The sequence below is a fragment of the Cornus florida genome, unplaced genomic scaffold (assembly GCF_030987335.1).
Source record: "Cornus florida cultivar Cherokee Brave unplaced genomic scaffold, ASM3098733v1 CherokeeBrave_3.0.0_Hap2_Chr08, whole genome shotgun sequence".
Classification (NCBI taxonomy): domain Eukaryota; kingdom Viridiplantae; phylum Streptophyta; class Magnoliopsida; order Cornales; family Cornaceae; genus Cornus; species Cornus florida.
The window spans coordinates 3,916,120-3,940,308 of NW_026775578.1; the positions used below are offsets into that span (position 1 = coordinate 3,916,120).

Sequence of the window (24,189 nt, forward strand, 5' to 3'; positions counted from 1 at the left end):
ATTTGTGAACTGAGCAGCCCAAGCATCGTAGGTCTACCAGGGAGCCCGGTCCAGATACCAATTTCTTGGGCTGTTGCCTGAAACGGTACATGGTTGCCACAAGCCCAAGTCAAAAGAAAAAGTCCAACCCAAAAGAAGTGTCAACACATAGTATTAATTAGACCAGAGTGCTGAGCTGAATCAATCAATTGTTTGGTAGATTCTAGGCCGAGATATAAGCCCATGATATAATCATCAATTTTCTTACCATACCATATGTTTCCGTGATTTGGAAGGGTTCACCCCTTGGTGTTTATCATATTTTCCTCCCTAAAACTCTAAATTGTTTCGTTCCGCAGTCTGTCATTTCAATTGCACAAAATTACTTTAGGGTGGAGACTATTAAGGTCAATCCCTTTACCACTTGGACAACACCGTCAAATTACATGGTTAGATATAACTTAAAACTTAGATATTTTAAAAATTATAAAATGTGATCCTATGATGAGTTAAAGATACAAACTCTTGCAACAAAGGAAAAATGTGTTTTAAGTCCAACATGAAGTGTTGGGGGGGAAAGCATTCCATCCCATGGCTGGGATGCTTTTGGCCCAACACTTTCATTGAAGTGTCTCACTTGTCTATCATTAACTCTTGAATAATATTATATAAAGTTGAGATATAACCGGTGACTTCAACTCATCTCAAATAGGAGGTTGAGATTGCTGAATTTTTGGGTAAACTTAGATGCACTCGGTGATGATAAAAATGCGTATTCGAATGCACATTTATATGTGTTTATGTAGATATAAATAAATACATTGATTAAGCAGTGTATGGACCTCTTTCCTCAATAGTCCATTAAAACTTTGTAAGCAATCCTCCGTATTAGTACATCTATGAGCCACAAAAGTAAGTAAGATGTGTGGTGTATTTAAAAGCTGCACATGGCAGAAGAACCTCTCATGGCAGTTGGGTGGGCCTAATGGTTCTCCTTCACTCTTGTTCACGCTTTTACCAAACAACATGATTCTCAGCATAGCAATAATACCATATGTTCGTGCCTTTCAGACTTGTTGGTTAGAAGTGCGCCAGGCTATAGATATATATATATACATATATTACCGTGGATCGATAGTAATTTTTTGCATATCAGTTAACTAAAAAATTTATCAACATCAAATTCAGCGATTAAATCATGTTTAGGGTGGATAATTTTTTTTTGTTCACTCGTGAAATCATTAGGTGTGTATATATATATATATATTTACTGTCGCTATATACCATGCGTGAGCGTGAGGTCCCACCAGCAATCCTATATTTTCATTTCTATTTATTTGTATGTCAGAAAGAAGGGGAAGATAGCCAAAGTTATGGGGAAGAGAGGTGGGTGGGTTGTTGATAGTTTTGGAAGATAGAATGCTAGGTTTGTCTTTTAAGTCCTCCAACCAAAAAATGATTCTTTTTCTTATTTATCCAAAAAATGAGTCTTTTTCTTATCCATCTCTCCTCATTTCATTAGCATTTTGCAGGTGTTGTTGATTAAAATTTTAGCAACACGTAATATAATTCTGTCTTTAAATCAAACAAAGTTTATTAGGAACACATTTCACATGAAATTGACCCCAACAGTACATAAGTGAACTGATTGGGACATCTATCTCTCATATCTGTCTATAACAAAACAATATCACCTAACCTTTTTTTTTCTTCCCCAAACTACCCCCTTTATTTCATACGTAGTAGTTTCTTGTTAACATCAAAGCCTCCAAACTAGTGGTCTTATCAATTGAAAGTTGAAACCAACTGATAAATTTGGTATTTGTAAATTATTTAATAGTGTTTCCACCAAACATTCCGAAATTCTAAATACCAGCTTATCCCTAGTTCAATAATTCAATTTCAAATACGAGTATTGGTATTCCCTTGATTGTGAATGTAACCGGCAGCAGCCACAATCAATAGTCAAAATTAAATTATAGAAAACTTTCAAATAAAATTACTCCCACCAATGGAGACTTTTGAAAGCATATACAAACATAACACATGTCAATTAATTCATCATCCCTTGACATAATAATATGGTCTAGTGAACATAGCAGCCATCCCTACCAACCAACTTCTATTAATATATAGTCTTAAAATCAATAATAGGTGTTAGTGTGTGTGTGTGTGGGGTCTAATAGTTGTAATTTCGTTCTGTTGTTCCTTTTATTCCCTGTTGGCTAGCTAGGCCTTGTTTGTTTCTTCTATATAATTCTTATTTATCCAAATGTTATATATATATATATATATATATATATATCGTGTTGGCACTGCAACTGATGCATCAGTGCTAACAGCTATATAATACATTCCTATTGACTTCTCAATAATTTAAAATATCTACCTTCCCAAAAAGATATATAATAACTAATTATTATTTAAGGATCAAAATTAGTTTTCAAATTCAATTTGTGTGGTGATAGATTTCACTACATGATGTTATTATGATGTCATGTGATGTGATGGGATCAATCCTAGTCTCACATAATTTGTGTTCGATAACTGTACAACTAGCCCCTAAAAAGTTTGGCATGAAATTGAGGAGGCCCAGGACGACATGGGCCGGATCTGACTTGCAAGCACTACATCCGGTCCGTACAGCTGGGTCAGCCCATATAAAGACACTGCCATATGGGCCGAACGCGAGTAAGCCCATCAAAGGTGACCAGGACTTATGGAAGAACAGGCCCAGATCCAACAATTAGTAAATATCTTGTAAATATCTTGTAAATATCTATAAATAAGGAAAGGAATAACAAAGAGGGGGGATCTTTTTGGGTTGAAGTGTAAGAATTCTAGAAAGAGAAAGAGGGAATGAATTTCTTGCATCTTCAAGCCCACTGCAGCTGGTGTGGCTGGGGGAGTATTTTTCTTCCTGCCAAAAGAAGGAATCTGAAACCTGCTCATGTTGTAGCCGAGTGATGAGAGCGCTAAGAGGTTGTCTGAAGTGAGGAGGTCTGAGCAGGAAGGAATATCGTTCAGAACGTATTTCTTCAAGTAATTACTCCTATCCCTGCAAACACTGTAGCTCAAGTCATCACAAGGTATTCCTAAGGAACGGCATAAGAAAGTACAAAAACGGGGAACGCATGTTTCGCAGGGGCAATCATGTTTATGGGATTTGAATTTCTTATAGGAGGAGACAGAACAGACACCAAAGGCGCTCGGGATTGGGTAACCCTCTGCAGCCGGCGAAGACCAAGCCCCACTAATGCCCACGATGCTATCCCTCCAACCCTTTTCAGATTTTATTGTGTCCGTACATATGGACATCTTCTCGAACGGGTAGAGGTGGTAGAAGGGCTCGTTAGTACGGATCTTACTGACCTTATAGCACAGAAGAAGGTCTATGAGGTCAAGGTCCAGATTTCTGTCACGCATCAACAGGAGCATAACGGATATGATTCTAAAGAAGTTGGGGTTGACCTGCAGGGGGGATATCCCCAATCTATTGAAGACATAACTAAAGAAAGGGTGCAGAGGGAACCTAACAACATTCAATTGAAGGTTCATGAATAAGACTCCGCCGGGCAGGAGGCCGGCACCGGTCATAATGTTAACGTCCTGGGGGCAAACCCTAACCTCGATATTGTCAGGAAGTCTAAGTCTCATACGAAGAACATCCAGATCTACAACCATGGTGGAAGTGCTTGAAGGATCTAAAAGGGGGTAAATAGAAGCCTGCCGAAAGTAAAAAGGAACAAAACTAACCTCAGAGGACTGCAAGATCGCTGGAAGAATGACTCTTGAAGGATTTCACCAGAAAAAGCTTAGCACTGTTCTAGAAAGAGAGAGATTTGACTGATGATGGAGACGGTAAAAGGACGTGAAGTGGTGTTCTAGAGCCTTATAAAGGCGAGGGGGGCCCGAGGGCCGAAGCGTCGGGAATGCGAGAAATTCCTCGAGCCCCGGAACATTGATTCTGGATCTGACCGTCCGTTCCCCCACGTGGTTTTCTCGAGCCGTCAACGTCATGATGAGACGCCATCAATAATTACCCCTTATTAAATAAGGAGCAATTATGGGGGCAGTTGAAGAGGCCCAGGACGACATGGGCCGGATCTGACTTGCAAGCGCTACATCCGGTCCGTACAGCTGGGTCAGCCCATATAAAGATACTGCCATATGGGCCGAACGCGAGTAAGCCCATCAAAGGTGACCAGGACTTATGGAGGAACAGACCCAGATCCAACAATTAGTAAATATCTTGTAAATATCTATAAATAAGGAAAGGAATAACAAAGAGGGGGGATCTTTTTGGGTTGAAGTGTAAGAATTCTAGAGAGAGAAAGAGGGAATGAATTTCTTGCATCTTCAGAAATAAATTTTTTTTTTATTTTTATTTTTTAGCTCCAAACATGTTTACTTGGATCAATTTTTTTTTTTTTTTTTGCCAAATAAGTTTGACGGGACTTGAGAGAGATGGTGAATACTAAATAGTACTGATGCATATATTGAATTCATTTGAAATGTTTTTCGAGTGTATTCGATTGAATGAAATTGAAATTTTAAAATTGAAATTAATAGAAATGAAAAAAATTTCAGTTCAATTTTCTAAATTATTATTTTTTTATTTCACAAATTTCAATTTTTAAAATTCAATTCTATACAACCAAACATAACCTTCAATTTAATTAAAAATTAAAAAAGAAATAATCTTTTCGTTCCCTCCTAATTGAAGAGAACAGGAAAGAACTTCTCTACTTTCAAAATATGAAGGTTGGAGCGGCTAAACCATAATTGAGGCACATGCATCGCATCAATCATAGCAAATTATTAGAGGGACAAATTTTTGAAAACCCAGCAAATGATCATAATTGGACGATCTTAACCGTCCAATGCTCACAATTAATGATAGAAGAATTCAATTAGGTCCCTCGAATCGGAACAACTAAATAATAATGATTAAGGAGTAAAAAATAAAAAAGGTCATGTTGATTTTAATTATTAGTGATTTGCTATAAATAATAGGTGAAGTTGAAGTATATGGACCGCTTGGACTGTTAAAAAAGTCCAAACGGCAGTTGTGATGCCTCGACAATTTAGTTTGGCCTGGAATATGCCTCTCTTTTTGCTACGCTTTGTGTCTCGAATTTTGTCCAATTTTTTCATTTTCCCAATATTTTGACTTGTGCCACTCTTGGTATGTCTTTTAGTAACAATATTCACAATGATTGTCATAAAAATATTGAAACATTCATACCTCGACTTGTTTATGATTTGATAATTAAAAAAAGAAAAAAAAAAAAGAATAACAAGAAAATATCTATAGTTTTCTCTCGTTGCTCACTGCTAGTATCTTTCTATTTTCAGACATTTAAAAAAAAAAGAAAAATTATTTAATCAAAGTAACAATTTTGGAACAAATCATTTTCTCTGCATCGGTAAATTTACAAACCAGACATGAATCATTAATGAGTTCTAGACCTCTAGTTAAATTTTTTTTTTTTTTGACACTAATTTATTGGACTATGGAGATATCTGTTGATGGGTGCTAAATTTTTTAAATATTATAATTTTCTTATGAAGAGTGGTTCTTTTTAGTAAGAAAAATTTAGGTTCGGTCATATATTGGTGGTTATTAAATGTTATTAAGTCATATATGGAGTACTATATATTATAGAATATTAAATAATACTTCTATTAATCATTAAAAAAAGAGTATATATATTGACAGACGGTACGCGTGGGGTATTTGTAATGGAGAATCTCTTGGCCGTGTCAGCGTTGGCGACCCGTGGCCACCGTCGAAGCCACCCCCACCTTTTAAAAAGCCGGACTGCTTGTCATATCAGCCAGGCACCCATCTTTAGATTACAAAATTACCCTCCGATTTCATTTGCAATCACGGCAATGGACGGATAATCCTCAATAATCAAACCTAAAATGACCTTGCTCGTGCTCGAAATTACGTAAGAACCGTTTTAAAACAATCTTGCAGTGTAGTAGTAAATCAAAAAGTTTAGGAAATTAGGAAAACTGCGGCTAGTACAGAGATTTTAGGGAAATGGGCAATTTTCAGAAGGTACAGTTTGTAAGGTGGACATTGATTGAAGCTTACACAACATGAATACTAGAACTGAAATGTCATAAAAGTAACAGTCAAGTTATCATAAATTTGACTCATTTATGAGCGGGAGCTCCCCCTCCCCATCCGTATATGATGAAGGGTGTGGGGTCCAAACACAGTTCTTACTTTAAACATTTTGTGAATGGGTAATTTTTTTTATTTTATTTTTTATTTTTCAAGTGAATGGGTAAAATATAATAAGTGAGTCGGGCATGACATGCTTGCTCAGTCAATATTTATTTGTAAAACAAATAACAATGTCGTTATTCATTTCTTTAGCTATTGCAGTCATCAAATTATTTAATTTAATTTATTTGTGAGTTCACATTCCCCTAGTTTGAGCTATTTGGATGCATTTGTGAGTGGATTTACTATATTTATTACTTATTATTAGGATAAAATGTAAAAAAATCTTTGCTGAATTATATCTGAATTTGCTAGTAATTCTCTTAAATTATATTTCGTGCAAAATACTTCTTGAACTATCACATTCTGTTGCAAAATGCCTAAATTGTTTTTTTATTAAATGATCATAATGTCTTTTATTTTTGAATTATACTTAATTTATTTTTCTTATTAAAATAATTTATGAAAAAAAACTCATAATATATTGATGACATATTTTCTTTTTAATTTGCATAAATTTACTTTTAATTTTATATATTCATTATTTAAATAAAAAAAATTAAGTAGAAAATTTTAAAACAATTTAATTAATTTCTTATTTTTTTATTAGTATATTTCATGAAAAATAAAGTATTTTTATATTTAAGTAATTTATTAATTTTTTATGAATATATTGTATGAAAAATAGGTATTTTTTACGAAAAAAAAGGTTCAAACTGAGTATAATAAGTTTTATTATAAATAGTATAACTAAATTATAAGTTAATCATATTAGAAAATATAATAACACATCTATTTTTTTTTTCATTTTTATGATAAATTGACAATAATAAAATTAAGATAAATTGTATAATTAATATTTAGATAAGAGAAAAGAAAATGAAAATAACTTGATAAGAATGACAAATTTAATGAGAAAGAGTAAAATAATATTTCCTAATGAGTTTGTCCTTCATTGTAACAAATACTCCCTCTGTCCCCAATTTAAATGTGACTTTTGGGGAGTATGAATTTTTAAGGGAACATGTGACACATGTATTATCTTCCTAGAAAGTTACTAACTTGCTCTTCTAAATTACTAACTTGTTCTTCTAAGTTTTAAATATTCAAGTTTAAAATTTTAAACTTAAAGAACATATATAGAAAGATGTAAAATATATTATTTGAAAAAGAAAAGTGGATAATTATTTTGGGACAGATCAAAAAAGAAAGCATGACATTTTTTGGGACAGAAGGAGTAAATAGTTTAGGGGAATTATTTGTAAAAAAAGTACTAATTTAGGGAATTTTTTTTCGCACTTTACACTTATTATTGTTACTACCTTATTAAAATTTATAAATTAAGAAAATATATCAACATGTTTATGGAAATGGACGCAGAGACGGAATTTGCCACTGATACGTTTTCATTTAATTCCCACACTTTTAGTTCACTGTACTGTAAGGATCTTTGTCGTGTGAAATTTCCAGAACGCCCTGCATATGGGCGATCTTGTTTTTGACATTACAGCCATCGATCCTTGTAGCTTAGGAGTAGAACAAACTCAGGAACCGGTGTGTAGTCAACTTCTAGAAAGTGGAAAAGCCCAAGGCACAACATCTTTGAAATCTTAAACAAGGGCAATCTAGTCATTTTAGGAATTTTATAGCGTTATTAACCTAATTAATTTATATTAACTGCAGAAACTCTTATTTAAAAGGAAAAGAACAAATTAGAACGGAAATATTCCACAGCAGTGCTGTAATTGGCTTCCCTTATATTTTGTCCATCTTTGTTTTCTTTTTTTATTTTTATTTTTATTTTTCGTTTGATACTCCGCAGTTCCTCCAAGTCTCAGACAGTACAAGCGCACAACAGCACACAAAGAAATCTAGAGAGAGAAAGGCAGATCTAGCAACAATGGGTTGAGAGAGAGAAGCTGCTGAAGGTGTTTTTGTTGCAGCTGCCGATCAAATCCAACTCAATTTTGATTTTCTTCTGGTGAGTAGTTTTTGATTTTGAAGTATTCGTTTCACATGGTCTTCATGTTCAACTCCATCATACACACATATACACACACATGCATACATGTATAGATTTAATTATATATACATATCATGTAACCATGTTTTCTTTGTTCTTTGACTGGTAAATTCACTTGATCACCACTGGTCATGGCTTTTCTATTTTTTTATTCATAATTCTAATTTAATTTTTTGCTGATCAGGTAGTTTTTCTGACCATTTTAGGTTTGTTCTTTTGTTTCTGTATTGATCTTGTTAAGATGAGTGTGATAAGAATTTGCAAGTTTTCTTCTGTACTCTACATGCCATTGTTGATTGCAAAAACACAGCAAATTATGTAAAACTCTGTAGCATCTGGATTTATAAATTGTAAGCGATTTGATTGAACTCTGATTACATGAACTTTTATTTTTCTGATGAAGTGGTGTTTCATCAGGTATTTGTAAATCTTTTTTGAAGAGATCAGTTCCTTTTTGTACATCAGTTTTGGACTCGTGTTTCTGTTGACGAGGTAATTTGCATTCCATTTCTGATATTTTCATCACGATCTTGGAACCTGATATGTCCTTCCAGTATTTATGGTTGCCTGAGTCTGATTTATAGTGATTTTTCTGTTGATTAGGTACAAAGCCGAGGAGTGAGAGATTCAAAACTCAATTCATTCCTTTGGTTTTAAATTGGGGTGTTAAAGTTCTATTCTTCTGGCTCTGTCTCAAATTGGTTACGAGGATATACTAGTGGTTCACAGATTGAGCTTTTTTTTGAGGGTGGTATAGATACTTTATATCACATTTTTTTGTGGCATGGCGTCTATGTCACAAGCGGAGTCTAGACGGATGTACTCTTGGTGGTGGGACAGTCACATAAGCCCTAAAAACTCAAAATGGCTTCAGGAGAATCTTACAGGTGCTCTTTCTTATGTTTTCCGTATGCCTTATTTGGGAAATTGATATATGAAATGCATAGATCTCCTACAAGCATAATTACTGAAGATCAACTATCAGATTATAAAGTTCGAAATGGTTATGGAGGAATTATGACAGAAGACCTCACATCAGCTCCGAGCTTCTAAATTAAGCTACTTGAATAGTCCTTTTTCATTTAAAATTTCTAAAATGGAGGCAGCTATATCATCTGGTTATGTCTATAAACTCTCAGTTTTCTTATTAATTTAACCATAGAGGGTGGTTACACCCATATTGAGTGCCCTGCACTTTCAATTCTGTATCCTCTAAATAGCTTGTGATTTATTTAATATGCTGCATAAAACACAGTTGAGTATCTGAGCCACGATCCAGGAAAGAAAAACATTAAATATTTAACGCAGCATTTGTAGTCAAACTCTTTTTTTTTTTTTTTTAGTTTACTTTTAAACTCCCTATTCTAGCATATTTGATGTTTTGCGGGTTATGCATATACTGAATACAATTATTTATGTATGTTTTCCTCCACTGGTTTTTTGTTACTTGTTTCATTCAATGTCTTTGCTTAGTCACTCTCTCCCAGGCAACATCAAACATGAAGCGAAAATTGGCTTTTAGGGTATACAAACTCAAATTTCCCAGTAGCCATTTATGATTTGACGTTCTCTTGTCCCTTTAATGTGTCAGATTATTCTTATGATTCTTGGATCATCTTTTATGGTTGGTGCATGTAGTCGTAATATTTTGATCTTGTAATTTCTTCCAGTTCAATTTTTTTCTGAGCTGATTTTGCTTTTATGAATCTCTCCTCTCTCTCTACACACACACACACACATATATTTTCTCTGTGTTTTTGATTCATTATAAAAAATTCTTGTTTACCTGACTAGATATGGATGCCAAAGTCAAAGCAATGATCAAGCTTATTGAAGAAGATGCTGATTCCTTTGCTAGGAGGGCAGAGATGTATTACAAGAAACGTCCAGAGCTTATGAAAATGGTTGAGGAGTTCTACCGAGCATATCGTGCTTTGGCTGAAAGATATGATCATGCCACTGGGGTGCTCCGCCAGGCCCACCGGACTATGACAGAAGCATTTCCAAATCAAGTTCCCTTGGTACTAACTGATGATTCACCTGCAAGTTCTGCTTCTGAAGCTGATCCACGTACGCCAGAGATGACACCACCTACACGTGCATTGTTTGACCCTGATGATCTGCAAAAGGATGCTCTGGGAGTATCTTCATCTCATGTCCAATCTTTCAAGAGGAATGGGGCATTTACGGAAGAATCTGATTCTGTAACAAGTAGAAAGGGTTTGAAACAGCTCAATGATTTGTTTGGGTCCGGAGGCCATGCAAAATATGCAGAAGGAAGAGTGAGAAAGGGCCTCAATTTTCATGATGCAGAGGAGAAAGATCGAAGTGCACAAAGGAATGAGAACCACAGTGTCCAGGCTCAAGACTCGTCCGGGTCTGAGCGGGTGGGGGAATTGAAGAAGGAAATTTTAATTTTAAAGGATGCCCTTGCCAAATTACAAGCTGAAAAGGAAGCTGGTCAAGTTCAGTACCAACAGAGTTTGGATAGATCATCTAAGCTAGAGTCAGAATTCGCTCATGCACAAGAGGATTCCAGAGGACTTAATGAACGTGCAAGCAGAGCTGAAGCTGAAGTTCAAACTTTGAAGGAAGCCCTCGCCAAGCTAGATGCTGAAAAGGATGCTAGCTTTCTCCAGTACCATCAGTGTTTGGAAAGGATATCTAATCTAGAGAATGCTATTTCCCGTGCCCAAGAGGATGCTGGGGAACTTAATGAGCGAGCTACCAAAGCTGACACTGAAGCCCAATCCCTAAAGCAAGACCTTTCTACTGTGGAAGCTGAAAAAGACGCTGCTCTTGATCAATGCAAACAATCTCTGGAGATGATATCAGATCTAGAGAAAAAATTATTGCATGCGGAAGAGGATGCCAGGAAGATTAAGGAGCGAGCTGATAAAGCTGAAAGTGAAGTTGAAACTCTGAAGCAAGCTCTTGCCAAACTAACTGAAGAGAAGGAAGCTGCAGCTCTCCAATATCAGCAATGCCTGGAGACAATTTCAAGTCTAGAGCATAAAATCTCTCGTGCGCAGGAAGAGGCCCAAAGGCTTAATGCCGAGATAGATAATGGAGTTGTGAAGTTAAAGGGTGCCGAAGAACAATGTCTTCTGTTGGAGAGATCAAATCAGTCTCTTCATTCTGAGTTGGAATCTATGGTCTTGAAGATGGGCACTCAAACTCAAGAACTTACAGAGCAGCAGAAGGAATTGGGGAGACTCTGGACTTGCATCCAAGAAGAGCGCTTACGATTTGTGGAGGCTGAAACTGCCTTCCAAACTTTGCAGCATCTGCATTCTCAAGCTCAGGATGAATTGAGATCTCTGGCTTCGGAGCTACAGAACAGGGTTCAGGTTATAAGGGATATGGAAGCTTGTAATCATAGTTTGCAGGATGAAGTCCTGAAGACTAAGGAGGATAACAAGAGCCTCAATGAACTCAATTTATCTTCAGCGATGTCAATAAAAGATATGCAAGATGAAATCTTTGGCTTAAGGGAATCAAAAGAGACACTTGAACAAGAGGTCGAACTCCGAGTGGACCAAAGAAATGCTCTTCAGCAAGAAATTTACTGTCTCAAAGAGGAACTGAATGAATTGAACAAGAAACACCAGGCTATGTTGGAGCAGGTGGATGCAGTGGGCTTTAACCCTGAGTGCTTTGGATCGTCAGTGAAGGAACTGCAGGATGGGCACTCAAATCTAAAAGAAACCTTCCAAAGAGAAAGAAGTGAGAAATTAGCTCTTCTGGAGAAGTTGGAAATCATGGACCAGCTTCTTGAGAAAAATGCGCTATTGGAGAATTCCCTCTCAGATTTGAGTGCCGAGTTAGAAGGGGTTAGAGAGAAGATAAAGGCACTGGAGGAATGCTGCCAGTCTCTTCTGGAAGAAAAATCTTCTCTTGTTGCTGAGAAAGCCACTCTAGTATCTCAGTTACAGAAAACGACTGAGAATTTGGAGAAAGTCTCGGAGAAGAACGCCTTTCTGGAGAACTCCCTTTTTGATGCTCATGATGAACTTGAAGGGTTGAAGGTGAAATCTAAAAGCTTGGAGGATTCATGCCAGTTGCTTGGTGATGAGAAGTCTGGTCTTATCAATGAGAAAGATAATTTAGTCTATCAGCTGGAAATCACTCGACAAAGATTAGAAGAAATGGAGAAAAGGTACGTAGAATTAGAAGAGAAATATTCATTTCTGGAGAAAGAGAAAGTATCCACACTTCATAAAGTAGAAGAGCTACGGGTTTTCTTGGATGCAAAAGAGCAAGAACATGCCAGTTTTACAGAGTTGACTGAGACAAGGTTGGCTAGCATGGATACCCAGGTCTGTCTCCTACGAGAAGACGGTCAGCTCAGGAAAAGAGAACTTGAAGAAGAGCTAGATAAATCGATGGATTCTCAGATTGAGATCTTCGTCTTGCAGAGGTGTGTACAAGATCTGAAAGAAAAGAACTTCTCTCTGTTGATTGAGTGTCAGAAAGTCTTGGAGGCATCCAGAATGTCAGAAAAACTGATTTCTGAATTAGAGCATGAAAATCTTGAACAACAGATGGAAGTGAAATCCTTGCTTGATCAAACCAATAAACTGAGGGGGGGCATGCATCAGTTGGTGAAGGCTCTTGACATTGATCTGGACCACGGGTGTGAAGGTAAGATTGGGCGAGAACAAACATATCTGAGTCAAATTCTTGGCAAACTTGAAGATACAAAATATTCCTTGTGTAAAACCGAGGATGAAAATCACCAGCTGGCTTTTGAGATTTCTGTTCTTGTCACACTTCTCGGGCAACTGAAATTAGAAGCAGCAAATCTTGAGACGGAAAAAAACATTCTTAACCAAGAGTTCGGCATCAGGACTGAGCAATTCTTGCTGTTGAAGAGTGAAATCAATAAACTTCTTGAGATGAATGAAGGATTGCATTTGAAAGTGAGGGAGGGGGGTCAAAAAGAGGAGGCACTAACATCTCAGATAGAGAATCTATGTGGGAAGTTGTTGGATATTCAAGGGGCATTCAATAATTTACAGAAGGAGAATTCAAAGATTCTTGAAGAAAAAAGATCCTTGATGCAGGAGTTCTTAGATTTGGAGGAAAAGAATCATACCCTGGAAGAGGAGAACTGTGTTTTCTTTGGTGAAACATTATCTCTGACTAACCTCTCTGTGATTTTCAAGAACTTTGTTGATGAGAAATACGTCGAACTAAAGGAGCTTAATGAAGATCTAGACAACCTTCAAGTTGTCAATGGTGCCCTTGAGGAGAAGTTGAGAGTAATGGAAGGAACATTAGAAGTGGTACAGATAGAAAATTTGCATCTCAAAGGAACATTGCAGAAGTCAGAGGATGAGCTAAAAGCAGTTACCTGTGTTAGTGATCATTTGAACAATGAAATTGCAAAAGGAAAGGATGTGTTGCAGAAGAAAGAAATGGAACTTTCCGAAGCAGAACTGAAGCTGTGTGTCAGGGAGAATGAGAAGTCAGAGTTGCATAAAATAGTGGAGGATCTGAACAGGGAATATGATGGGGTTAAGATGGTTAGAGACGACCAAGAAAAACAAATTTTCGGACTATCTGAAGACAAAATTCACTTGAGCAAGGAGAATGAGTGCCTTTGTGAAGCAAATCGGAGATTGGAGATTGAACTACACCGACTGCATGAAGAACATGAAAAAAGTAAAATCAGAGAGGATAATATGTGCTCCGAGCTGCAAAAGGGAAAGAATGAGATCTCTCGATGGGAGACTCGGGCTGTTGCATTATTTGGTGAATTGCAGTATTGTACTGTATGTCATGCTTTGTATGAAGAGAAGTTTCATGAGCTTACTGACGCATACGAGAAACTTAAAGATCAAGGTACTTCCAAAGATATGGATATTGAACTGCTGAAAGAAAGGTTAAGCACTTTTGAGTGCCTTTGTGAAGCAAATCGGAGATTGGAGATTGAACTACACCAACTGCATGAAGAACATGAAAAAAGTAAAATCAGAGAGGATAATTTGTGCTCCGAGCTGCTAAAGGGAAAGAATGAGATCTCTCGATGGGAGACTCGGGCTGTTGCATTATTTGGTGAATTGCAGTATTGTACTGTATGTCATGCTTTGTATGAAGAGAAGTTTCATGAGCTTACTGACGCATACGAGAAACTTAAAGATCAAGGTACTTCCAAAGATATGGATATTGAACTGCTGAAAGAAAGGTTAAGCACTTTTGAGTGCCTTTGTGAAGCAAATCGGGGATTGGAGATTGAACTACACCAACTGCATGAAGAATGTGAAAAAAGTAAAATCAGAGAGGATAATATGTGCTCCGAGCTGCAAAAGGGAAAGAATGAGATCTCTCGATGGGAGACTCGGGCTGTTGAATTATTTGGTGAATTGCAGTATTGTACTGTATGTCATGCTTTGTATGAAGAGAAGTTTCATGAGCTTACTGACGCATACGAGAAACTTAAAGATCAAGGTACTTCCAAAGATATGGATATTGAACTGCTGAAAGAAAGGTTAAGCACTTCTGAAGGTGAAAATGGACGACTCAAAGGTCAGTTGGCTGCATATATCCCAGTCATAACTTCTTTGAGGGATTGTATATCATCTTTGGAGAATCAGTCCTGTTTGCATACAAAGATTCAAAAAACTGACATCAAGGACACTAAGGTAAAGCTCACTTATCTGAATATAAATACTCTGTGCTATTCTGACTTGAGGTGTTCTGAACATGTAGTGATATCAAGTTATCAATTAATGTTTTTAAATGCATGCTACGTGGGATTGGTGGTGTCAGTCCAGCATGATTTAATCTGTCATAAGCCTTTATTCAAGTATCAAACAATTTATATATTCGTTTACTTATTCTTTCCATCTTCTTTGCCATATTCTCCTTTTCCCTTCAAGCTAATTCAACCTGAAACCGTATGATCTCACCTGCTTTGCAAGTTAGAAAAGTAGTCATTTTTTTTAACTTATTCGGTGCCTCTAGGCCACTAATAGCTATTATTCAACTCCACAAACCCTTTGTCTGACCAACTTGTTCAGCAGTTTGGCTTTCTTCAGCTGAATTTAGTTACTTGCAAGTTCCCTAAGATACTTAATCTACTGTTTTGTTGAATGATTTTACATGGATATTTCAATGCAAGTGAAACGGACATGCGAGGTTGAACGAGTAAATTTTGATATAAAAGTGTCAAAGAAGGTTTGTTTTTAAAATTCACCTGTGTCCATGTATCCTAAAATATCAATGTTGGGGAATTCCAATATCTGGGCACACCCACACTCAATACACTTTTCCTATTCGATGTACAGTGGTTGTGAAACATTGTTCAGATGATAGGCTACCAGTGAGTATTATCATAACTTTTGGGTGCTTATTGATCGTCTCATTTTTTATTTAATTTTATTTGCTTGCTTCCAGGATGCTAAATTGGCAAGTTCTTTGCATGTTGAGAGCTGTCCCGATGAAGATCCAAATGTCATGGTGCCAAATGCATTTTCAGACTTGCAGGATTTGCAAACTAGGGTCAAAGCTATCGAAATGGCAGTGATTGAGACTGAGAAGCTTGCAATGGAGGAAAACTTAAATGTGAATGCCAAACTTGAGGCCGCGATGAGACAGATTGAAGAGTTAAAATCTGAAAGCAGCTCACGTCAAGAAAACGCTAAGCCAATGTCTGAAATCTCTGAAGTGGAGAATGGACTTCTAACAAAAGATATTATGCTTGATCAGATATCTGAATGTTCGTCCTATGGGATAAGTAGGAGGGAACATGTTGGGGCTAATAATCAGACGCTCGAGTTGTGGGAAGCAGATCAGGATGGTAGCATCGATCTTACTGTTGGCAATGCAAAGAAGATCGTCAGTAAACCTACTGAGAAAGGTAATGAATACCACCAGATTGAAGCGATAAAGGAAAAGAACAATGCATATCCCACATCAGAAATGCTGGTGGAAAAGGAGTTGGGTGTGGATAAATTAGAGATATCCAAGAGATCTACAGAGCCTCATCAAGAAGTCAACAAAAGAAAGATTTTGGAAAGACTTGATTCTGATGTCCAGAAATTGACAAACCTTCAAATTACCGTGCAAGATTTGAAGAAAAAAGTGGAGATAACTGAGAAGAGCAAAATGGGTAAATCTGAATGTGATACTGTGAAGGGTCAGCTGGAGGAGGCCGAGGAGGCCGTACTGAAGTTGTTTGATCTCAATGGGAAATTGATGAAGAATATTGAAGACAGTTCCTTCTCCTATGCTGGATTATCCGCAACGGAGTTGGAAGAGAGCGCGAGTGTTAGGAGAAAGAAAATTTCAGAACAGGCACGAAGATTGTCGGAAAGAATTGGGCGGTTGCAGTTGGAAGTGCAGAAACTACAGTTTGTTTTGCTGAAACTTGATGATGAGAAAGGTAGCCAAGGAGGGACTAGAATCCAAGAAACAAAAAGAAGAGTTCTCCTTCGAGACTATCTCTATGGTGGGATAAGAACTGGCTACAGGCGAAAGAAAGCAAGCTTCTGCGCATGTGTCCAGCCTCCAACGAAAGGAGACTGAGGTATTTACATTTACAGAAGCATATCAGTAGAGTTTATATTAATTAAAGAGAGACTTTTTTGTTTATCTGTAAATTTTTCGTTCCTAGAGATGATTTCAGAATTACATGTGTTCCCTTGGTTTACATAAAGAGAAACTTGTCTTGTTTAGTTTCGAGAAACTGCTGTACATGTCAGGCCCCATCGAATCAAAATAAGCTGTATTCAGAAAGCTTGCTTCCTTTTAGTCTTCATAATAACTCATTTCTTGCTGGGAAACCTTTCTTTCCTGCACGATAAGTTTATATTTTCTTCCTTCTGAAGAATTTTATCACTTGGCATCTAGTTTTACATACTGCATGTTGCTACCTATAGGTGCATGAGATTCAGTGTGTTGGTTGGAAATTAAATTCGTCTTTATCTTGGTGAATTGGGAACTTCCCTGCTGAGCTAGCACATGGTTTTTAGCAAATCATAAGTTTGGGGAAAAAGAATAGCATTCGTGCAAGTGCTGTTGAGACTAGTAGTAGATGGGATCAAACCTTTCAAGGGCTGCAACTCCCATGTCCTAAAGGGAGGAGCCTGCTGCTGCCTTTCCTACATTGTCTCCAGTTGCTCAAAAGAGCCTCGAAAAATACCCACAGGGCCACACTGGTGTTTGGTTTGAAACTTTTTATTTTTATTTTTAAAAACTCAGAAACTTCAGGAAATCGCTGACGATTCCACTTGCAATAATTATAGAGTTGATCTTAAGGTTTCATATGGTTTGATGGAAATTAATAGTTGGTTGTGTAAGTAAAAAAAAAAAGTGGAGTGGATAAAAGGAAAATAAATTTTCAATCCTAGTCAAATTTTTTCAAGAAAATTATGTGAAATTACCATTTCATGGTTTGAATAAGATGAAACTTATTATAAATAAGGGGCATTTTTGTAAGCTTATAAAAATTTCTCAAGATTTTCTTCTTTTTATTTTTTATGGTTTTTTTGTAGGAAAATTTTATGAAAAAATTAGATGCTTATGGAAAGTAAGGGCAGTGTGCAAATACTGTTTGTCGTATTTGAAAACAGTTTTATATTTTATGAGTTTGTTAGAACTGTTTTCAGAGTAACAAATGAAACAAATTTTAATTTTATGTGGAGTTAGGGAAGCCTTTATTGGCTTTTTGTCTCTGAGATTGTTTTACTGCTCAATGACGTTTTGGTTTGTATATTTTGGCAGTCCTACAAGAGATGCACGATCAAATCTTACCTAAGGGGAAAATGATTTATCCAATTTTTGTAGCCCATAATTTCCATTGCATTGTATTCTATGCGCTGCATTGTAGTTGTAAACTTGGAAAGATGGGATTTTCATATAAACATCACAAGTAACAGGGGAAGCCACAATCATAGCCAATGGAATTTTCATTACGAAGTCAAAATATAATTGATTTTTAATCCACCTATATGACAATATATTCTACAAATTGCATGATGTTGGAAGATCAAAAAAACCTCCAACTTTGATTTTACGCATTACATGACTAAAATCAACACATCAAACCCTCTCTTTTTATGAGCCGCATGTGTTGCCATCCTGATCAAGTGATGTGAATGCGCGCGATCATAATTGAGCCCACATGAAAATAATCAACCTGATGAACACACACACACACACACACACACACATATATATTTATATCTATATATATATATGTGGTTCATTGGTAGCTCAGACATTGTTACTCCATGTCTCTGAATCATTTGTGGCGGTTATCATTTTGGCTGTATGAAGCATGAAGTTGCATGCTCCAACGGCCTCTCCTACTGTCAGATAGATCCATTCCTGACCTATTGTCTCGATGAACTTGGACTTGTTCAGCTTCTTCATCACCTCTCCTCCCGGATTGGCCAATACGAGCTACATACAGAAAATAAAAATAAAAATATATCAATAAAACCATCAACAACCAAAGGTGGTCTTGGATTTGATTCCCCATATACAAAGTACTATATTTATTTTAAGGTAATGTACCTTGAGCTCTCTTCTATCAAGATTCTTCTTGACCTCCTCGAGCATGCTAATGCCGCTAGTGTCAATGTTACCAACAGCTGCCAATTAACCAAAGATTTATGCAAATGAGAGTTGGGATTTCGAACTTTTTCAACAACATTAATTCCATATATATATATATATATATATTGATCCATCAGCACTTACCACCCATATCAAGTATAACATAGTTTAAGCTGGCTTCTCCAGAAGACTTTAATCTGTCTTCCTCTTCATTTACCCACCTCGATGTCCTAAGAACAAGATTAGTTTCCACGGTGAGATCACATTTGATACACACACGTTTATATTATATATGTTAATTTTATCTTATGATTAATCTTGATGTACTTGTGAGTGTAGTCTCCAATGTGAGTAGTACCTTTCTCTTAAGTAGCTAGAATTGGCAAAGTAAATTGGAGCATCGATCTTAAGTACGAGAATTCCCGGAACAGTGTTTGCATTAGGGTACTGATCGACGCTTCTGAAGATCATAGAATCTGGTATGTTACCGAGAACCAAGGTCCTTGGCCTCGCCACAAACAGAAGTACTCTAAGCAAAGACAAAGCAACCTGCATTGGCACACACATATATATATATATATATATATAGTTAGCTAGCTGTTGGAAGTGACAGAACTAGTCCTAAAATTGCAATTGGTTTGCAGGTTGAGGTACATACTGCTATGACTAAGCCAATCTCGACACTGCAAAAGACAACACCAATGTAGGCACTCATGCACACTAGGAAGTCGAACTTTTCCACCTGCCAGAGATGGATTGCTTCATCGTACTTGATAAGGCCAAGCATTGCAGCGATGATTATGGATGACAGAACCACAAGGGGAGTGTAATGGAAGAGTGGCGTTAGGAATAACAATGTGAACATCACTGCCACTGCCATGATTATGTTAGAAGCTGCTGTCTTGCATCCAGCATTGAAATTCACTGCTGATCTAGAAAATGGCCCTGCAAATTTATTTCAGACCAAACCAAATTAATTAGAAACAAGTGAAGAAAATTGGCACTCTGTATCTCAATTTATCTCATTCTGGAGTATTTATTTCTAGCCACATTTTGGTAACAAAAACCGATTGCCAAATTTTATTTTATTTTCCTAAATCAAATATCAGTGACACAGATCGATCGAGATGGGAAAACAAAACAATACCTGTGGTTAGATAGCAAGAAGTGCAAGAGCCAGCCATGTTCATCACTCCGAAAGCAATCATCTCTTTGTTACCATCAATGTGGTAATTCTTGAACATTGCAAAGCTTCTTCCCACAGCTATACCTTCCTGTGTCACATAACCCAATACTTTATGTATTAGAGATACGCAAACCAAGATGGGATAAATACGGTCTCGTAAAAATAAATCAAATACTGTAAATAATGATAGGAAATATTTGATTTTCTTCACATGAAAAAAAAATTCAAAACAATGGTATTATACATACCATGGAATATAGAACAGAGTATATCACCTCCAAAGCAAAAAATATACTAGCACTAAATATAAAAAATTTAAAATTTGTTTGAGCCTATAGTTCAGGTGAAATGTGAATTAGTTATCTTGATATTAATTTGCTAAATTACAGTTCAAAAAAATATATATATTAATTTGCTAAATTTTTCAGTGAAATATAAAACTATATATATAATAAATTTGTACATCCCAAACTTAACATCTCACATGCAGTTGTTTAAACCAAATTCACCCAACCACCAACAGTAGGTGACATGAGTGCCCAAGTAGTCAAAGTAGTCCCCACTAATACTTTTATATATTTATTAAAAAATTGGTAGCATCGACATGAAAAAATATATATATACACAAACATTGAGAGTACAAGCATGTCTACAGACATCAATTGACTATATATATAAACATTTATGTATATATAACTATGTAGAGAGATGCCAATCAGTCAATCACTTGAAGTTTAATAAGGGCCAAAATCCAAAATGGTGGTGATTTACTTACAGCAAGAGCGATGACAGCCGTGACTATGCCGGTTTTGATGGCTAGTGTCAGGTATTTTGATCCAAATGCCAGATCCGTTACTGTCAGAGGATTCAACCCCTTCTTCAAATCTCCAATCTGCGAATATAATATCAAAATAATATAGTAAGTATATCACAACTCTTATAATTATTTCTATATATATTAAGATAATAATATACAGCAACCAAGATGCGGAACCATCCAAACGTGGCCTAATACAACAAATTAAGACCTTGTGGAACCAACTGCCTATGCTGGCTTATATTATTGGCAAGCATGGCCCATCCTCTCTCTTAGAGAAGTGTATTATGTGTTTGTGTTGCTATAATGCTATATACAGAGTATATATATGTTTACAGTATTAGTATATTGTAGAGAGAGAGAAATGTCATGGTGATTGGTGATGGGAGTGCTCACCACTTCAACACCGTGGTTCTCGGCGTGGGTGAGATAAACAAGAACGCTTCCGAGGATAACAGACGTCAAAGGAGCCATTGCTGATATCCAAAACAGATTTGGTCGTTTTTTGCTCTGCATATATGTCATCAACACCATTAACAATTAATTTTACTACAATAACTCATCAAACAATTTAATTACCTACCAAAACCAAAATTAACATAATGAACCTACTAAAAATTCGGGAGATGAGGATTACAGATTTTAATAATAAGCTCATATAAGCAACGTTTACAGATTTTATTTATTAGTGGATGAGAATAAAAATAAAAATTAAAAAAAAAAAAAAAAAAAAGTACGAACACGCTTTTGAAGAGTAAAATTCAGCCACCTTCGACTGTTATGCTTCGCTACATTTTGAGTGTGAGTAGGTACTGAATAAAATTATATATAGTGCAATTAAGAAGTTGAAAAGAGTAACGCTTTTTTTATTGTTTTATATATACTTTTCAACAAAGGGAGATCATATATATATAGTGGTAGCTTTTTTCAATATCTTAATAATTAATTTATAAGAAATTCAATCCCTTAATGATAAATAATACACCAAAAGTTTTGAATAAGATAATTAAATGTACTTACAAAATATCTGGCAAGGAGGAGGTAGGAAAGGAAACAAATCCCCAGCACAGCACTTTCCCATCTCCACTGCAATTATTTTATATACTCAACACCATCAGTCAACAAGATAGGCAAGAGATCGAGTAATATAACGTGTATAAAAAATTAGAATAAATAAAAACAAAATATATAATTTGAGAGAAGGAGAGACGTACCTCATGTGTTTGGCTGAAGACAGATTTCAAGACAGATATAATATCGGTTCCACGGGTAAAATGCTCAAGCCCAAGAATTCCTTTCAGCTGTTGGAGAATCACTACAGTCGCTGCTCCGGCCATGAATCCTACTATCGTTGCATGTGATAGAAAATCCACTATAAACCCTAGCCTGTAATTTTTTATATATATATAACAAAATTGTCAAATTTCTGTAAGAAAAAATAAATTTCAATTGCAGTATTTTAGTAAAAAAATTGCTTAATTCTTTATCCTTATCAGAGTTACACCTGACCAATCACACCCTACAAACCATGGTCAAACGGGAATCCCGCAATAAGCATTTCTCGTTATCATAACCATGCAAAAGGACAAGTTACTCTAAAGCCTAAAAAAATAAAAAATAAAAATACAAAGTTGATGGCATTTTTAAGTGAGCCTTCAACAAATTGATATTTTTGTATACACATATATGCATTTATTTCAAGATATATATATATATATACTGTTGATCCGTTAAAAACAGTTACTACAGAATAGGAACATTTAAATATGATTTAACTATTTCTTGTTCTCCTTGACTGTTCCGTTATGATTTTATGTACTGATATATACCAACCTGAAGACGCCTAAAGCTGCTTGAAAAACTCCGGCGAAGAAAGTGGCCGTGAAAGCAAGATGAAGATAAAGCGTTGGATTCTCATTGACATCAACTTCACTTCCCAACATAGAAGCCGTTAGAAGCGAAGCAACAGCCACAGTCCCCACTGCCAAATCTCTGGAACTACCCATCATAGCATAAACCAACGGCGGTACAAAGCTAGAATCTGCACAAAAATTCAAAAACCCATAAATTATCTTTTCACTCAACAGAAAGTTTTCTAAAACATAATTCAAATAATAATAATAATAATTAGAGAGCTACAAAAGACAAAATAGAATTCTTTTTAAATAAATACTATTATATTTAACAACTTTCAGAAAACAGTTTTCAAAATCTGTCAAACTAAACAACTTTCAGATTTTTAGTTATTCTCGTAAACTCAAGCAAGTTTTCTTTTATATATATATATATATATATATATATATATATCATCATAAAAATTCAAAAACCCATTGATAATCAACCAAATTTCTGCACAACTAAGCTATTTTATTTAATTATTTTTAAATTTGTAACACTCACATAGGCCGAGAATAGGTGGCAGGTTGGCCAGTTTGGCATAACTGATCCCCTGAGGGACTGCAAGGCTAGCTATGGTGATGCCGGCGATGAGGTCAGATTTGAAGATGTCGAGGCTGTAACGCGAACCCCATTCGAAGATGGGAAATAAGTACTGAAGGCCTAGCCTGAACTTCCGAGAGGGTGGTTGGTTCTTGAATTGGCGGAGAGGGTCATCAGGAAACAGAGTCTCCTTGAGAGTGCACTTGAGTGACTTGATGAATGGTACCGGTGGTGGGATCGCCACTCTGTGCGCACACTCGACGGTGGTGGGAGGGTACACGTTGACGGTGGTGGGAGGGTACACGTTGTCGGCGTTACCCATTCCTCAGCTGAATTATGCACTCTGGGTGGCGTCTTTTGTGCTTAAAAAGTGATGCGAGAGTTTGTTAGATAGAGCTGTCGTTTTGCTATATAGTTAACCAAAAAATAAATAAAGAAAGAAGAGAGACGTCGGTTTCCTAAATAATATTGTAGTTATATATATATATATATATTATATACTTATATGTATATATAGTGAAATGAAGTTGCAATTGATTGGGTTGCTATGGAAATGTGGTATATACGTACTGGTGATAATTTGGGTGGTTCTGCTGAATGTTTACGGAGGTGGTGGGGGAGAGAGATTTCTAGAGAGAGAGATCTAGGGAGGGAGGGGTTTGAACTTTGAAAGGTTAATTTGGAGATGGAGTGAGAGAAGAGGGCCACTGGGGGTTTATATAGTGGAGAAAGTGCAGGTACTGTTTGGGTGCGCTTAGGGACCCACTTGGGTGGGTTCTACTGTAGAGTATGCCACGTTAGCTGGTGTTCAAAGTTTCAGTGCTGCCCAACTTTGGGTGTGTGTCTTTCGAATCTCCACTCCAAACAAGAGGAAGCAAAGTGCTGGTAGCTCACGGATTTTTATTTGTAATACTGATCTGTCATAATTCCAGCATGGC

The 24,189-nt window shown here is 36.3% G+C and overlaps 2 protein-coding genes across 3 annotated transcripts; one reads left to right on the top strand and one right to left on the bottom strand.

Moving 5' to 3' along the window:
* Positions 1 to 7,948: 7,948 nt before the first annotated feature.
* On the top strand, positions 7,949 to 16,985 carry LOC132268974 (protein NETWORKED 1D-like). 2 transcript variants are annotated; one of them, XM_059769921.1, is made up of 5 exons: positions 7,949 to 8,201; positions 8,647 to 8,735; positions 8,847 to 9,130; positions 10,038 to 14,890; positions 15,645 to 16,985. In XM_059769921.1, the coding sequence occupies exons 3-5, from the start codon at positions 9,028 to 9,030 to the stop codon at positions 16,773 to 16,775; spliced, it is 6,087 nt and encodes a 2,028-aa protein (XP_059625904.1). In that variant the 5' UTR covers positions 7,949 to 8,201; positions 8,647 to 8,735; positions 8,847 to 9,027; the 3' UTR covers positions 16,776 to 16,985. The 2 variants fall into 2 exon arrangements, with proteins under 2 accessions (XP_059625904.1, XP_059625903.1); XM_059769920.1 differs by having other exon boundaries at positions 8,661 to 8,735.
* Positions 16,986 to 18,142: 1,157 nt separating this feature from the next.
* LOC132268975 (sulfate transporter 3.1-like) lies at positions 18,143 to 23,953 on the bottom strand. The gene is made up of 13 exons (XM_059769922.1): positions 23,822 to 23,953; positions 23,213 to 23,613; positions 22,646 to 22,853; positions 22,027 to 22,198; positions 21,833 to 21,898; positions 21,209 to 21,322; positions 20,771 to 20,887; positions 19,957 to 20,083; positions 19,468 to 19,754; positions 19,168 to 19,358; positions 18,954 to 19,039; positions 18,768 to 18,844; positions 18,143 to 18,653 (listed from the first exon to the last, which is right to left on the bottom strand). The coding sequence occupies exons 2-13, from the start codon at positions 23,571 to 23,573 to the stop codon at positions 18,465 to 18,467; spliced, it is 1,995 nt and encodes a 664-aa protein (XP_059625905.1). The 5' UTR covers positions 23,574 to 23,613; positions 23,822 to 23,953; the 3' UTR covers positions 18,143 to 18,464.
* Between the last annotated feature and the right edge of the window lie 236 nt (positions 23,954 to 24,189).

What these genes read in the sequence shown, in the direction of transcription:
- LOC132268974 (XM_059769921.1), top strand. Translation starts at nt 9,028, where the DNA reads ATGGCGTCTATGTCACAAGCGGAGTCTAGACGGATGTACTCTTGGTGG. An exon ending in GCTTCAGGAGAATCTTACAG is followed by an intron (nt 9,131 to 10,037) that starts GTGCTCTTTCTT and finishes TTACCTGACTAG; the next exon opens with ATATGGATGCCAAAGTCAAA. An exon ending in CTGACATCAAGGACACTAAG is followed by an intron (nt 14,891 to 15,644) that starts GTAAAGCTCACT and finishes GCTTGCTTCCAG; the next exon opens with GATGCTAAATTGGCAAGTTC.
- LOC132268975 (XM_059769922.1), bottom strand. Translation starts at nt 23,573, where the DNA reads ATGGGTAACGCCGACAACGTGTACCCTCCCACCACCGTCAACGTGTAC. An exon ending in CGGCTGTCATCGCTCTTGCT is followed by an intron (nt 20,084 to 20,770) that starts GTAAGTAAATCA and finishes TATGTGACACAG; the next exon opens with GAAGGTATAGCTGTGGGAAG. An exon ending in TTGATAGAAGAGAGCTCAAG is followed by an intron (nt 18,654 to 18,767) that starts GTACATTACCTT and finishes TTCTGTATGTAG; the next exon opens with CTCGTATTGGCCAATCCGGG.